The sequence below is a fragment of the Panthera leo genome, chromosome D4, assembly GCF_018350215.1.
Source record: "Panthera leo isolate Ple1 chromosome D4, P.leo_Ple1_pat1.1, whole genome shotgun sequence".
NCBI classification, from domain to species: domain Eukaryota; kingdom Metazoa; phylum Chordata; class Mammalia; order Carnivora; family Felidae; genus Panthera; species Panthera leo.
Genome location: NC_056691.1, coordinates 55,293,102 through 55,306,893, shown reverse-complemented (window position 1 = coordinate 55,306,893; position 13,792 = coordinate 55,293,102). Strand labels below are relative to the sequence as shown.

General features: G+C 48.8%; 1 protein-coding gene and 1 long non-coding RNA gene across 9 annotated transcripts in view; both read left to right on the top strand.

The window, feature by feature from the left end:
- The window catches only part of LOC122204892, a 50,629-nt gene extending 42,095 nt beyond the window's left edge, over positions 1–8,534 (top strand). For all 3 annotated transcript variants that reach the window (XR_006195827.1, XR_006195825.1, XR_006195826.1), the window contains 2 exons: positions 7,673–7,829; positions 8,456–8,534. This is a non-coding gene — a long non-coding RNA (uncharacterized LOC122204892). The remainder of the gene's footprint in view (positions 1–7,672; positions 7,830–8,455) is intronic.
- A 402-nt stretch (positions 8,535–8,936) lies between these two features.
- B4GALT1 (beta-1,4-galactosyltransferase 1) overlaps positions 8,937–13,792 on the top strand; it is a 69,646-nt gene continuing 64,790 nt past the window's right edge. For 5 of the 6 annotated variants that reach the window (XR_006196123.1, XR_006196120.1, XR_006196122.1 and 2 more), the window contains exon 1: positions 8,939–9,537. Coding sequence is in view for 2 of the 6 variants with exons in the window: in XM_042913963.1 (XP_042769897.1) it covers positions 9,120–9,537 (418 nt within the window). In the remaining 4 variants the exon portion in view is untranslated. Of the gene's footprint in view, positions 9,538–13,792 lie in introns of all 6 variants that reach the window. The other variant, XM_042913965.1, reaches the window with a different exon arrangement.

Below are 13,792 nucleotides of genomic sequence, written 5' to 3'. Positions count from 1 at the left end.
TGCACAATCCCTGTCAGAGATTTTTGGAGGATGGGAGAAGTTTGGAACATGGGTCATGTGCAAATGACTTTCTAATTTTACAAAAGTAGGGGTGGTAGTCAGTTTCTTTCTGTCACTTCAAGATGACTTAAGGCAAAGAAGGGAAGATTCGCCAATTCATATAATTGATCAGTACAGGGCCAGATACGGCCATACTAGGACACATACCCCATGACTCCATGTTGGCTTAATTCTCAGGCAGGCTCTTTCCACTTGACAGCTGTAGGGGGTTAAATAGGGAACCCTTGAAATTCATGTCTCCCCTCAGAATAAATCTTGTTTGGAAATAGGTCTTTGCAGATGCAATTAGTTAAGTCAAGATGAGGTCATACTGGATTAGAGTGGGCCCTATTTCCAGTGGTTGGTGTCCTAGTAAGAAGAGGAGAGGACACACTGACAGGAGAGAAACATACACACAGAGAAGGCCATGTGAACATGGAGGCAGATTGGAGTGATGCAGCTAAAAGCCAATGAACACTGTGGTTGCTGGGAGCCACCGGGAGCAAGAAGAGGCAAGGAAAGATTCTTTCCTAGAGATTTCAGAAGGAGGATGGCTCTACTAGCCTCCTAATTTCAGATTTCTAGCTTCCATAGCTGTGAGAGAATGAAGCTCTTTGGTTTTAAGCCACTGAACGTTTGGCAATTTGTTATAGAATCTTAGAAAACTAATATAATACCCTTGGCAACTCCAAGCTGGTCACCCCAGAGGAACGGAAGAGATTTTTTTCTCAGTGTTTCTCCATATTTCTCAATTAGAAGTCCTGAGGGAAGATGGGTTCTTTGCTTCTTGGCCTCCTTGGATCATGTGTCAATTGTTGAGCCAATTACTGTGGCCAGAAGTAAACAGTGCTCTGATTGGCCAATATGAGTCCACCGAGGAGCCCTATCCCAATTAATTATATGGTATCTGAGTTTTGAGGTTAGGCTACCCCAACCACACAGTAAGAATGGACCTCCTCTTACCATAAGGATGAGTGAATAAAGAGTAAACAAAATTAACACCTGTCCATTACAAAGAGAACAAGTTGATTCTGCAAACTATACTTTTACCCAAAAATTGATTTTTTTAATTAAAAAAATTTTTTTTTTTTTTTTAAATGTTTATTTATTTTTGAGACAGAGAGAGACACAGCATGAGCAGGGAAGGGGCAGAGAGAGCGAGGGAGACACAGAATGTGAAGCAGGCTCCAGGCTCTGAGCTGTCAGCACAGAGCCCGACGCGGGGCTCGAACTCACAAACCGCGAGATCATGACCTGAGCCAAAGTCAGCCGCTTAACCGACTGAGCCACCCAGGCGCCCCAAAAAATTTTTTTTTTACATTTATTTTTGAGAGACAGAAACAGAGCACAAGTGGGGGAGGGGCAGTGAGACAAGACACAGAATCCGAAGCAGGCTATAGGCACTGAGCTGTCAGCACAGAGCCCGACGCGGGGCTGGAACTCACAAACCATGAGATCATGACCTGAGCTGAAGTTGGATGCTTAATCAACTGAGCCACCCAGGCGCCCCCAAAATTGGTTTTTAAAGATATAAGGGAAGTAGAGATCTCCCAGAACAAGTCAAGGCAAGGACAATCAAATTTCCTTTTATGACGGGTCCCTGAAGTGATAGATCACAGAGCTGTAACTGACTGTCTGTTGGCAAATCGGATCTTCAGCAGGGACTTTAACAATCTCTGCCATGATATTCTTGTAGGTAAAATGAGAAAAATGGGTTGAAATAGTACCATCAAGAGGAAGAGTAACCTGCTGAATGACTGGAGTGAATCTTTGTCATTTTATTTGTCCACTCAGCGTACAATCCCTTATTTTGGAATAATTTTCTTTTTTTAATATTTTCTAAAATGTTTACTTATTGCTGAGAGAGGGAGAGAGAGCGCGAGCATGCACAAATGGGAGAGGGCAGAGAGAGAGAGGGAGACAGAGGATCCCAAGTGGGCTCTTGGCTGATAGCAGAGAGCCCGATGCTGGACTTGAACCCATATACCATATACCATGACCTGAGCCGAAGCCAGATGCTTAACTGACTGAGCCACCCAGGCGCCCTGGAATAATTTTCTAATAATAATATAATATTGGAGGGTTGTAGTTCCCTGGCTTCCACCATGGAAGCAGAAAGAAGATTCTCCTTTTCACTTCCTGGCAGCTAGGACTCAAGTGTGTGAATTGGACCAAGGACTTTGACTTCTTAGGGGATGATGCTAAGAGGCAAGGATAGTGTGGGAAGTGTTCATGGCAATAGCAGCAGCAGCTTGAGCAGTCTTGAAGTGGTGGTGCTGAGTATTTGCTGGCAGCGGTGGCCATGGCAGAGCAGTGGTATAATTACTGTTTTGCAGTCAAAAACCCTGGTTGGCACAGTGACTGTATTTAAAGGATCCAAGTCAACTTGTAGGGTGTTTCCAGTCTTCTAGGATTCTGTCTTCAGCCCTGTCTCTTAGTTTAACATGGACATCAAAAAGTGAATGTTGTGTTAGAAGGCATCGATGAAAATCTGATACTTGGAACTATGAAGGCAACTGATTATCCTTCTCTGTTCTGTCACTTGGACCCCAGCTAGAACGCCACAACCAGTCCTGAGCGCTAGTCTTTTATGAAGGAAATAGGCAGACTGGACCTGGTCAAAAAATGATCAGGACAGGGAAGGAAATCAACCGCAAAGTATGAAGAACAGTGGAAATGATAGGTATCACATTCCCTGACTCTGGAGAAGGGGGAATTGGTGACATGCATGATTGGATCTCAGATTTCCTAAGGACCAATGCCTATTCTTCCTTCCTTCCTTCCTTCCTTCCTTCCTTCCTTCCTTCCTTCCTTCCTCCTTCCTTCCTTCCTTTCTTTGTTTCTTTGTTTCTTATGTTTATTTATTTATTTGGGGGGGGGGAGAGAGAGAGAGAGAGAGAGAGAGAGAACAAGTGGGGGAGGGGCAGAGAGAGAGGGAGAGAGAGAATCCCAAGCAGACTCCACACTGAGCCCGCAGAACCTGTAGAGGCTGACACAGGGCTCTATTTTACAAATCGTGAGATCATAACTTGAGCTGAAATTAAGAGTTGGAAAAAAAATGAAGAGTTGGACATTTAACCGATGAGCCATCCAGGTGCCCCTATTTCCTTCTTTCTCTCTTTCGTTTTTATAATTTTTTTTTAATGTTTATTTATTTTTGAGAGAGAGAGAGAGAGAGAGTGCGAGGCAGAGAAAGAGGAGGGAGAGAGGGAGCCAGAGGATCCAAAGTGGGCTCTGAGCTGACAGCAGAGAGCCCAGTGTATGGCTCAAACTCATGAACTATGATCATGACCTGAGCCAAAGTCAGACGCTTAACGGATTTAGCCACCCAGGCACCCCACCCCATAAATATTATATGCATATTTCGAACATAACCACAATGCAACCATCAAAATTAGGAAATTAACATCGATGCAATACTATCCTTATCCTTAGTCTGCATTCAAGTTTCACTGGTCATCCCCAAAATATTTTATAGCAGAAGGATCCACTTCAGAATCACAGTGTTGCATTTGGTCATCATGTCTCTTTAGTCTCCTTCAGTGGGGGAAAAGTTCCCCAGTTTTTCATTTACTATCATGAACTTGACATTTTTTTAAGAGGTCAAGATAGTTATTTTCAAGAATGTTTTAAAATTTGGATTTTTCTAATGTTTTCCATTGAAATTGTAAGCATATTGTGGAGGAGGTACTTTGAAATTATGTAAATATCTTGTTACTCATCAAATGTTCATTTCTTTATTCAGTATGAACACATGGTTTCTTATTTTGTTCAATTGGCTGTGAACTGTTTCTATCAATATTTATTTTCATGCTCAAATTTTTCCTAAATAATTTGTGGCCACTGGGAAAACTACAGTGGATTAAAAAATAGGTAGCTGCCGGGGTGCCTAATTGGGTTAAGCGTCTGGCTTTGGCTCCGGTCATGGTCTCGTGGTCCGTGAGTTTGAGCCCTACATTGGGCTCTGTGTTGACAGTTCAGAGCCTGGAGCCTGCTTCGGATTCTGTGTCTCCCACTCTCTGCCCCTCCCCTGCTCGAGCTCTGTATCTCTCTCTTTCTCAAAAATAAATAAAACATTAAAAAAAAAAAAAAAAAGATGGCTGCCGATTCTTTACTTGTCCACCCACCCAGAAGAGGAGACATCTACTCCCCTTCAATCTGGACTGCTCAGTAAGTTGTTTTACATAAAATATCCACAGAAGTGATGCTTAAGGCTGGGCCTTAAGGGGTCTACATCTTCTTACCTTGTCTTGAAATGCTCCTTCTTAGAATGTACCTTTCACTTTGTGAGGAAACCCGAGCAGCAATGTGAGAGGCCTTTATGGAGAGGTCCAAATGGAGAAGAGCCAAGGCCCCTGACCCACGATCATTCTCAGTCAGCCTCTAGCCTACACAAACTGCCAGTGTGAGTGAAATAATTTGGGGACTTTTGACTCTGCCAGTGCCCCAGATGACACCATGTGAAGCAGAACAACTGTGAGACAGAAATGGTTAGTTTGAAGACACTAAGTTTTGGGGCAATATCTTATGCAGATCTAGATAACTGAAACAACTGTCTACTGTGTGCCAGGCACTATTCTATGTCCTTCTGATCTACTAAGGTAAAAGAGAAATGTAAACTGACAGGTGCAGATAAGGGTGCTGTGAAAGGGTACAGGAAATGCCACTAACCAGGTGAAGGCAGCCTGCGGGGAGAAGTGGGGAGGTGGGTAATTCTGGGCAGATCAACATCCAACAGGCAAACTACAAAACCCAGATTCCAGTTTTTGGCCAGTCAGCACTGCAACTTCCTCTTCCGGTATCTCCTCTGATGGGATTAGTTTTCAACCTGACAAAGGTGAAAGTGGAAAGGGCTGGAGAAAGTTGTCTTGGGTCTGTCTGCAATACCAGTTCATGTTTGGACAGCCGGACAATATTGTTCTGAAGGTTTCTGGTCTCTGGACCTTTCTGAAGCAAAAAATTTACCCATTCTAGGCACCTCTAGATGGGGGTGGGGGTGCTGATAAAGCTGGTGGGAACCTTGTGGGCTCTGCATGCTCCCAAGGAATAGACAGTTAGCAGTTTCCTTGCTTCCTGGCCACAGAGAGGGTCCTGGGATAGTTCTGTGACCCCCTAACCTCCCCTCAGTCCTGTCTCCTGCCCGTCATCTGGACACAAGGAAGACATATCTTCATTTTCCCTTCTCATTTTTCAGATGGGGTCTGTTATAACCCTCCTCACTCATTGGTCAGGCATTTTCCTCTAGGCATAGGCTGTTGGGGTCAGCTTCACCTTCAGCAGCTCCCTGGTGAACAGCTCTTAACTTACGTGTTTCAAATAATTTAGCAACAAACAAACAAATAAAATAACTTAACAATAGTTCTTCTCCCCTTCCCACATAATCAAGATGATCATAAGCATTCATTTAACAGTTTTTTAAAATTAATTATTTTTGAGAGAGAGAGAGCGAGAGAGAGCACGCGTGCACATGCCGGGGAGGGGCAGAGAGACAGGGAGACAGACAATCCCAAGCAGGCTCTGCGCTGTCAGCGTGGAGCCCGAACACAGGGTTTGAACTCATGAACCGTGAGATCATGACCTGAGCTGAAATCAAGAGTCGGATGCTTAACTGACTGAGCCACTTAGGTACCCCTCATTTATTAGGTATGTTAACAAATATTTACTAAGTGTCAACTAAGTGCCAATTCAGTTCCAGGAGCTGAGGATACAGTAGCAAATGAAAAGTTCCTGCATTCATGGAGCCCATCGTCTAATAAGGGAGACAGACAACAATAAATAAATATATAGTGCTGGGTAGTGATACATGCTCTGAAAAAAATCATGCAGGATAAGTATATTTGGAACTATTATAGGGTAGTCTAAAAAGACCTCTTTCTTAAGGTGACATTTGAGAAATCTGAAATGAAATATGGGGGAAGACTATTTAAGACTAAGTGAATAGAAAGTATAAAGGCCCTGAGGCAGGAAGAAATAAGCAAAATAAGAGAACAGCAATTAGGTTAGTGTGGTTAAAGCAGGTAGAGCAGGAAGGGAGTGATAGATGTGGGTGGGGAGGAGAGCTAGGAACCAATTAGATAGGGCTCCTACATATTTGGATTTCATTCTGAAAAATGGCATGACCTGATTGATGCTTACCAAGATCTTCCTAAATGCTGTTTGGAGAACAGACTGTGGAGGGGGGCACGGAGAAGGTGAAAGCAGGGTGACCAATTAGGAGGCTACCATATAACCCAGGCCAACATGATGGTGGCTTGGTCCAAGATAGTTGCAACAGAATTAATAAGTGGTTAATTCTGATGATTTAAAGGTAGCACTGACAAAACTTGCCAAGGGATTGGAAATGGCGTTTGAGCATAAGAGAGGCACATCAAGGATACATTTTAGGTTTTGGGCTTGAGGAACTGGATGAGCAATGGTGCCATTCCCTGAGGTAGATAAGAATGAGAGTGGAGTATAAGAAGTAGGTTATTGAGGGCAGGATGTATTGAGTTTGAGATACTGGTTTGAGGCACTTGAAAATCAGTCTGAAGATCTAGGCTGGAGATAGAAATGTTGCAGTCATCAGCAAACAATTATTATAAATTACTCCTAGGGAGTGTGTAGACAGAAAAGAGTATCATGTGCCATGTTCTGAGGCTTTCAACAGCTGGGGAAGACAGAAATTTTGTGGTTATTAGCATACAGATGTTATAAATCACTCCTAGGGATTCAGTACTGACAGAAAAGAGCATCATAGATAGTGGCCTGGGGCCTTCAACAATGGGGGAAGAGGAGGAGAAGCCCACAAGGGAGACAGAGGAGTGACCAGTGAAGTGAGGAAGATCAGGAAAGCCTGGTGTCCAGAAAGGCAAGTGAAGAAAGTATCCTGTATAATCACAACCAAGAGTGAACTCCTGAGCCTCAGTTTTCTCAGCTGTGAAATGGAGACAGGAACAAGTACCTACTTCAAAGTGTTGTTAGGATTGAGACAATGCATATAAAGCAGTTAGGCTTGTGTTTGACTGGCATATAGTAAACTCTCAATCTATGCTAGCTCTTGCTATCATTCCCTCCACTTTAGAGTTGGCTGCCAGAGCTGTCACCCTCTCCATCCACATAAATAATAGCACTCTCATGGGTCTTTCTCAGGGGTCAGGTGTCCCTGCTCACTCAGGCATCAGGTGTGCCTGAGGAGTGGCCTCTGAGTCAAATTTGAACCACACAACTTCAGTGCCTAGGCCTATCACCCCGATAGCCTCCAGCCCTTACCTGCAAATCAACAAGGGTTAAATGTGTGGTGTATAACGGTTTTGAAGACAGAATTCTGACTCTGTCTCTCACCAGCTGTGGGATCTTAGGCAAGTTTTTTTTAAGTTTATTTATTTTGAGAGAGAGAATGCACACAGGGGAGGGCCAGAGAGAGAATCCCAAGTAGGCTTTGTGCTGTCAGCAGAGCCAGGAAGCAGGGTTGGATCTCACAAACCGTGGGATCATGATCTGAGCTGAAATCAAGTCAGATGCTTAACCGACTGACCCACCCGGACGTCCCCTTAAGCAAGTTTTTAGCCTTCTTGAGCCTTTAACTTTTTTTTTTTCTCCGAGCCAAGGCCTAATCCTGAGCAATTTAATTTTTTTTTTTTTTTTTTTAATAAAGACAGACTGCCACGTGCTGTGCCTCATTTGAATGTATCTGGAGTTTTGGAAGCTTGACCACCCTACATTCTCCTACAAATGGACCTCCAGAGCTTGTTTGGAGAGGAGCGCAGCTACTCCTATACCCTTGATGGAAGGCCGATCCTCTATCCGGGAAGGTAGTGGGAAGGTTGTCCTTTTCGACCAAGACCACAGCTTCCGGGGGGATGCACCTGGAGCAGAGAGGGAGGAAGGGGACACCCTCCTAGCCAGCCAGATCAGCCGAATCAACCCTGGCGATCAATGGGGTGACAGATGTCGCAGCCAGATAGCCCTCACATCCAAGCCTTTAACTCTTTATCTGTAAAATGGGGGCAATTCCTACTTCATGGGATTGTGTCTGGGTTCACACAGACTATATAAACAAAGCTGGCTGATCTGTTTGCCAGCATGGGAGTTACTGAGGCTTCTTGCCACTCTCCTACTCAAAGCACACATCCTCTCGGGGCAGGATGCACGTAGAGGAGGCACTCCACACACCCAAAACCAAGCTGGGTGGGCCTCTGCCCTAGGCTGGGCTGCAGGTGAGTTAGCCAGACAAGCGGAGACTTGTGCACTGTCTCCACGGGGCGAGGGTGAGGCGCGACTCCTTGCTGGGCCCTTACATTGGTAGAAGGGCCTAGCCCCGCCAAGGGAGGGGTACCGAACGTCCCAGAGAATCCCTCCTCAGCTGTTCCACCTCCCGCCCGGCGTCGAAGCCCGTTTCTTGGACAACTCTTTTCCGTCCCTCTTCCGAACCCACCAGGCCTACCGAGCCCCGGGCCGGAACGCCGCCGCGTCCCCCCACCCATCAAATCAGCAACCAGCGTCTCTCTGCGCCACCGCGTGTAGGCCCAGGCCCGTACCCCAGCCCTTCAGCACCGGAGGAAGTGGTGGCGCCTCTGGAGGGCAGCCAGGAGGAGGAGGAGGGGTGAGTAAGAGGAGGAGGAGGCGGCGGCGCGGCTGGGTAGCAACCGAAGCCACAGGGCAAGGGCTCGGGAGGAGGGCGGTGTGGGAACCCGACCGCTCAGCGCCGCGCCGCGGGGCAGCCAGCCGCGCTTGGAGACGGCCCCGCCCCCTGCAGCGCCCCGCCTCCCGAGTCCCCGCCCGCGCACCGCGGCTCCGCCCCAGAGGCCCCGCCCCCCCGTTCCAGTCCCGAAAACCCCGCTCCAACCGACGGCCCCGCCCCCGCCCCCGCCCCCGCCCCCGCCCCCGCCCGCGCCTCGGGCACACTTCTAGTCGCTGGGCGGCCGCGCTGGTCGGAGTCTCGGCGTTCCGCCGCCTGCCACCCGGAGCCGCGCTCCCCTGCCTCCCCTCCAGCCCCTCCCCCAAGAGCCGTGGTCGGGCAGCGCCTGGCCGGCGGCCCGCGGGCGGGCCGCCCCCCTCCCCCCCGCGGTAGCCCACCCGCCTCTTAAAGCGGCGGCGGGAAGATGAGGTTTCGGGAGCCGCTCCTGGGCGGCAGCGCGGCGATGCCGGGCGCGTCCCTGCAGCGGGCCTGCCGCCTGCTCGTGGCGGTCTGCGCGCTGCATCTTGGCGTCACCCTCGTCTACTACCTGGCCGGCCGCGACTTGAACCGCCTGCCTCAGCTGGTGGGAGTCCCTACACCGCTGCAGGGAGGCTCAAACGGCGCCGCCGCCATCGAGCAGCCTTCCGCGGAGCTTCGACCCCGAGGGGCCCCGCCGCTGCCGCTTTTGGACGCTTCCTCCGAGCTGCGCTCGGGTCGCGACTCCAGCCCAGACGCGGACTCTCACCCCGGCCCCGGCCCCGCAAGCAACTTGACTTCGGCCCCAGTGCCCTCTACCACAGTGCTGTCGCTGCTCGCATGCCCTGAGGAGTCCCCGCTGCTCGGTAAGGACTCGGGGACTTTCCCGAATTTCCCCGACAGGGTCCCCTGGACGTTCGCCCATGCCCTCTTCCAGGATATTCAGCCCCCCAGTTCCGGATCGGAGTCCCTAGTCCCAAACAGAGGTTCCAGGCTGGATGTAGGGAGAGGGTGGGAGGCGAGATTTTTTTGGATTTACGTGGAAGGCTGGGGCGGGGGTGGTACAAGGAAGCTGCAGGCCCCTCTGTTCCCAGAAGCAGAGAAGGCCTTGGAGACTTCCCTGCTCTGGCCCGTGCCTCAAGAAGTTTTGGAGTTTGAGTTTGCTTCGGGCATGGAGCAGCCTTCGCCCTGCCAAGTCTGGTAAGGACCAAGAGGCAGCTCAGAGTAACCCACTCCAGTTTAGGAAACTGATGTTGAGGCCTCCAGTGGGGAAGGAAGTTGCCCTCCCAGTTCACATCCAGCTCACATACGTTGTCTTCCCATAGAAATACTCTCCTCTGAGTGTGGGTTAACTTTTCCTGAGCATTTGGACGAGTGACTTGCTCTTTAACCTCTGGTTTCTGGTCTGTTAAATGGGGAAGATAAATGGTACCTAAGTCAGGTTTGTTTTGGAAGGCTACATGAGACAATATAAACAAGGGTTTACATTAATGAAGGTAAACTCTTAGTAAATTGTTGCTATTATGTTAAGTTCCTCCTTTGTGTAGATCCCTGCCCTGGGGCCTTCCTACCCTGCTTCCTGCCCCTGTAGGTTCCCAAAACCTAAGTGAACTAGCACTGTCCAGGGCTGAGGGTGTTTGTAGGAGTACAGTGTGTGTACCATAGGGGCTGGAGGGCTAAACTATAAACCAGTTCACACTGAATTGTCCCTTCCAGGAAGCAGCTCAGAGTCTCAGGTATCTTGCCCAGATAATTGGAAATGTGGCCACCAGCCTGTGTTTCAGCATATACTGGGAGTTTGAGTGGGTGGGTTTGCATTCCTCACATCAGGAGGAGTCTGAGCCCGTGCCTGTTGGAGGCAGTCGGGGGGGGGGGGGGGGGGGGGGGGGGGGGGGGACCTTTCCTTGGTCTGTAATCCACAGGCAGTCAGGCCCAAGGCAGCCACAGGTTGTTCCCAAGATTATCATACAGGTGGCTGCTCATTCTTAATGCCAGGGTTTATTTGTTGCTCTGAGTGAGGGGCCCTGGCAGCAGGGCAGGCATCCTGCCAAAAGGAACTCTGTCACCTTCCCGCAAAGCCCTGGCAGAGAAGGCCTCCTACATGTTCTTGCTCAATTTCTCCAATAATGACTTCAGTATTTTCGTATCAAGTTTGGGGGGAAGCTCTTGGAATTGGTCAGACATGAATTGTGGAAGTAAGGGGATTTTTTTTTTTTTTTTGTAAACAGAAAATTGAGTCCCTTTGGACTCAATTGGACTTCCCTCTGGGAAGGAGACTAGTTCTATAAGATAAAGTTGAATATTTGCCCCACTGCTAAGTGTCTGGCCTCACATATCTTAGAGAGTTTCTCAGAATCTCTTTCTTATATGTAAAATGAGGTTGTTGGTGATTAACTCACAGGGTTATTTTTAGAACATAAATGAGATTGCGTACATTAAGTACACGCAAATAGGACTTGGGACTTGAAGTTCCATTTTCTCAGACTCCCGTGGAGATAGAAGGCTCTGAACAGCAGAGAGAAGGGGGAGGAGAGAGAAGAAATCCTCAGAACCCAGAGAGGCCAGGTTTTGTCTTTTTTGGTTTTGTTTGCCTAGACATTTATTCAGAAAAAAAAGAAACTAGCAAATTAAAGTACTCCAATGTTCATTAGATTGGCGTTTGAGGTATAAGGTCTTCTTGATGATGCTGGAGAGCCCGTGGTGCTGTATCTCTGCTTTGTTTTGTTTTCTAATGGTGTTGCTAGTGATTGGTGACCAGTTACTGGTATTTCTGAGCTGAACTTTGAATTGGTGGTTTGAAGGGACTTCCTGAGAGATAACATTTGGAGGGTGAGGAGAGAGGCCCTGGGCCTTCTCTAGCTTGGCTGCCTTAGCGTGACACATATGGGACTATGATGTTTGGGCAGCTGCTACGGAGGTCCCACAAAGTGAAGACAGAGGGTTTTTCTTCATTTTAATTGAGCCCTTAGGTTTGAGTGGTTGGGTGCAGCTCTTGGAGTGAGGGCTCTTGGCTGGGAGGGGGCCTTGAGGAAGCTGAAGGTCTCTCGGAGTGTGTGGGTCAGGGGAGTTGAGCCCATCTGTTCATCTGGGCAGGTGTCAACCAAAGCCCTTGTGGGTGGTTTTGAGGTTGATGGGAGAAAGCATCCGTGGGGTTTAGAACTGCGGCCTTTTCACTACTTGCAGTTTCTTTCCATGACTTGGCTTTACTTTCTGTTGTCCAGGGGTCTGGGCCATACGCTATGATAAGCTCCTGTCTGGAACATGGAGGGTAATGGGCATGCTCTTTCCCGGAGGAGCCAGGCATCAGACTGGGCTTGATGAGTGACTGTTTGATCTGTCGTGGGTTGTCAGAGCCTTGAGACAGACTTCAGAGAGACTTGGGTTTGAATCCTGTCTACACTATCTGTGTGACATAAGGCAGATTGTAGAGTTTAGAGCCATTGTAAGCCCTACTTCAGGGTCCCCCATGGGCTAGTGTGAGGCCTTCAGGAGTAGGGACTGCAGGGGGGAGGTAGGCCTTTCCTGAGGACTCTTACAAGTTCCCCAGGGCGTTCTCTCAGACAGTTCAGAACTGCAGGCACTGTCCTCTTGGCCCTCTGGCTGAGCAGCATCTAATCCACTGAACACGGTCATGTGGCACCCTTTCCTGGCTGCCTGGGTGTTTGCCTGAGATGTAGTCAACCTGGGAAGAGGAGTGGTCTTGCCTTTTCCTTTTCCTGGGATATTCATCTCTGCTCAGATTTGGTGGCAGCTCAGTGTGACTTGACTTGTACTGGCACTGGCACTGTCAGCCCAGAAAGGGGCTGGGTGGGAGTGGGCAATACTTTAGGTTGGACTGGTTAGAGAAGGCCAGGCTGACCTGGGGGCTCAGTTGGAGCCTGGTACATCTGGTACAGTCTTGTCAAGGGTGTATGGGGTGTGGGGGGTGAGTAAAGGACTGCTTAAACCCAGAGACTTCCCCTGCCCTTTGTGCTGTGAAGAAATTCTCTTCATTTGTTCAGACGAGGACTCTGATCTAGAGGTGGGCACCAGAGAGTTGTGGGCCCCTGGGCCAACAAACAGCTACTGTAGATAGCCAGGGCCCTGGGAGAACACTTATCCATGAACCAGTTTCCCCAGCTTTTGTGGGGGCTGTCAGCCAAGCCGCTACCATGGCTTGCACCCCTGGGAAGACAAAGCACTTTCTGAGTCTCTGCTGGGCTCTCAGCTCTCAGGTGTTTTTCCACCAGCGTGCTGTCCTCCTCCCATATGCACACATGTGGACATGAGCAGGCTGCCCAGGACAGAATGTACTTTGAGGACATCTGTTCTGGCCTTGGCTTGGGAAAGGGCTCTCTCTCCCCTTTGGAGATGAGTCTTGGAGCCTCATCCTCAGGGTTGGGGGAGGCATGGGGAGCCTCTCCTGTGTCTAGATCTTTAAGCTTTGTCAGATTAGGTAACTAGTACTTTAAAACAGTTTTTTCCTGTTGTTTTTCCTGGGGAAAATAATTTACTGACAAATTGACAGATACACCTTCTTGTCTGACAGTCCGAGATTATGAAATGCCCTCTATGACTATTGGGCTCATTTTCTTCCATTCAGCCTGATGGTGGCTGAAGTGATTCCTGACTGTGGCAATCTGTCCCAGACTCTGAGCAAGCATGGAAGTTCCTTGGGGCATGGGGAGCAAGAGCCACATGTGGGATTGGATTTCAACCGGAGCATCTTGGACCTACAGCATCCTAGGATGGGACTGTCTAGTTCTCTGGCCCCATCCCTCATTGTGCTAGAGGGCAAGGGTGTCGTCTCAGGCCACACAGCCAGGAGTGGCCAGCTGGGGCTGGAACTCAGGTATTCTGCTTCCCAGCATAGTGCTCTTCCTTGAGGTTATTGCCCTATAGATACCTAGTGCAGGGGCTCAGAGCAGGCTAACATCTGGAATTTGGGAGGACCCTCTCTCTCTAGGTATGTCCGTGTCCACCTGAAAGGTCTTATGTAGTAACTTGCATGGACGTCCTCAATGGCTAAAGCATCTGGTAACTTTATTCACTTCCAACAATGTGCCTGATCTTTGCTGGGTACTAGTGCCGCAAAGAGGAAGATGACAAAATGCCTCTTCTTTAGGAACTCATAGTCCAAGC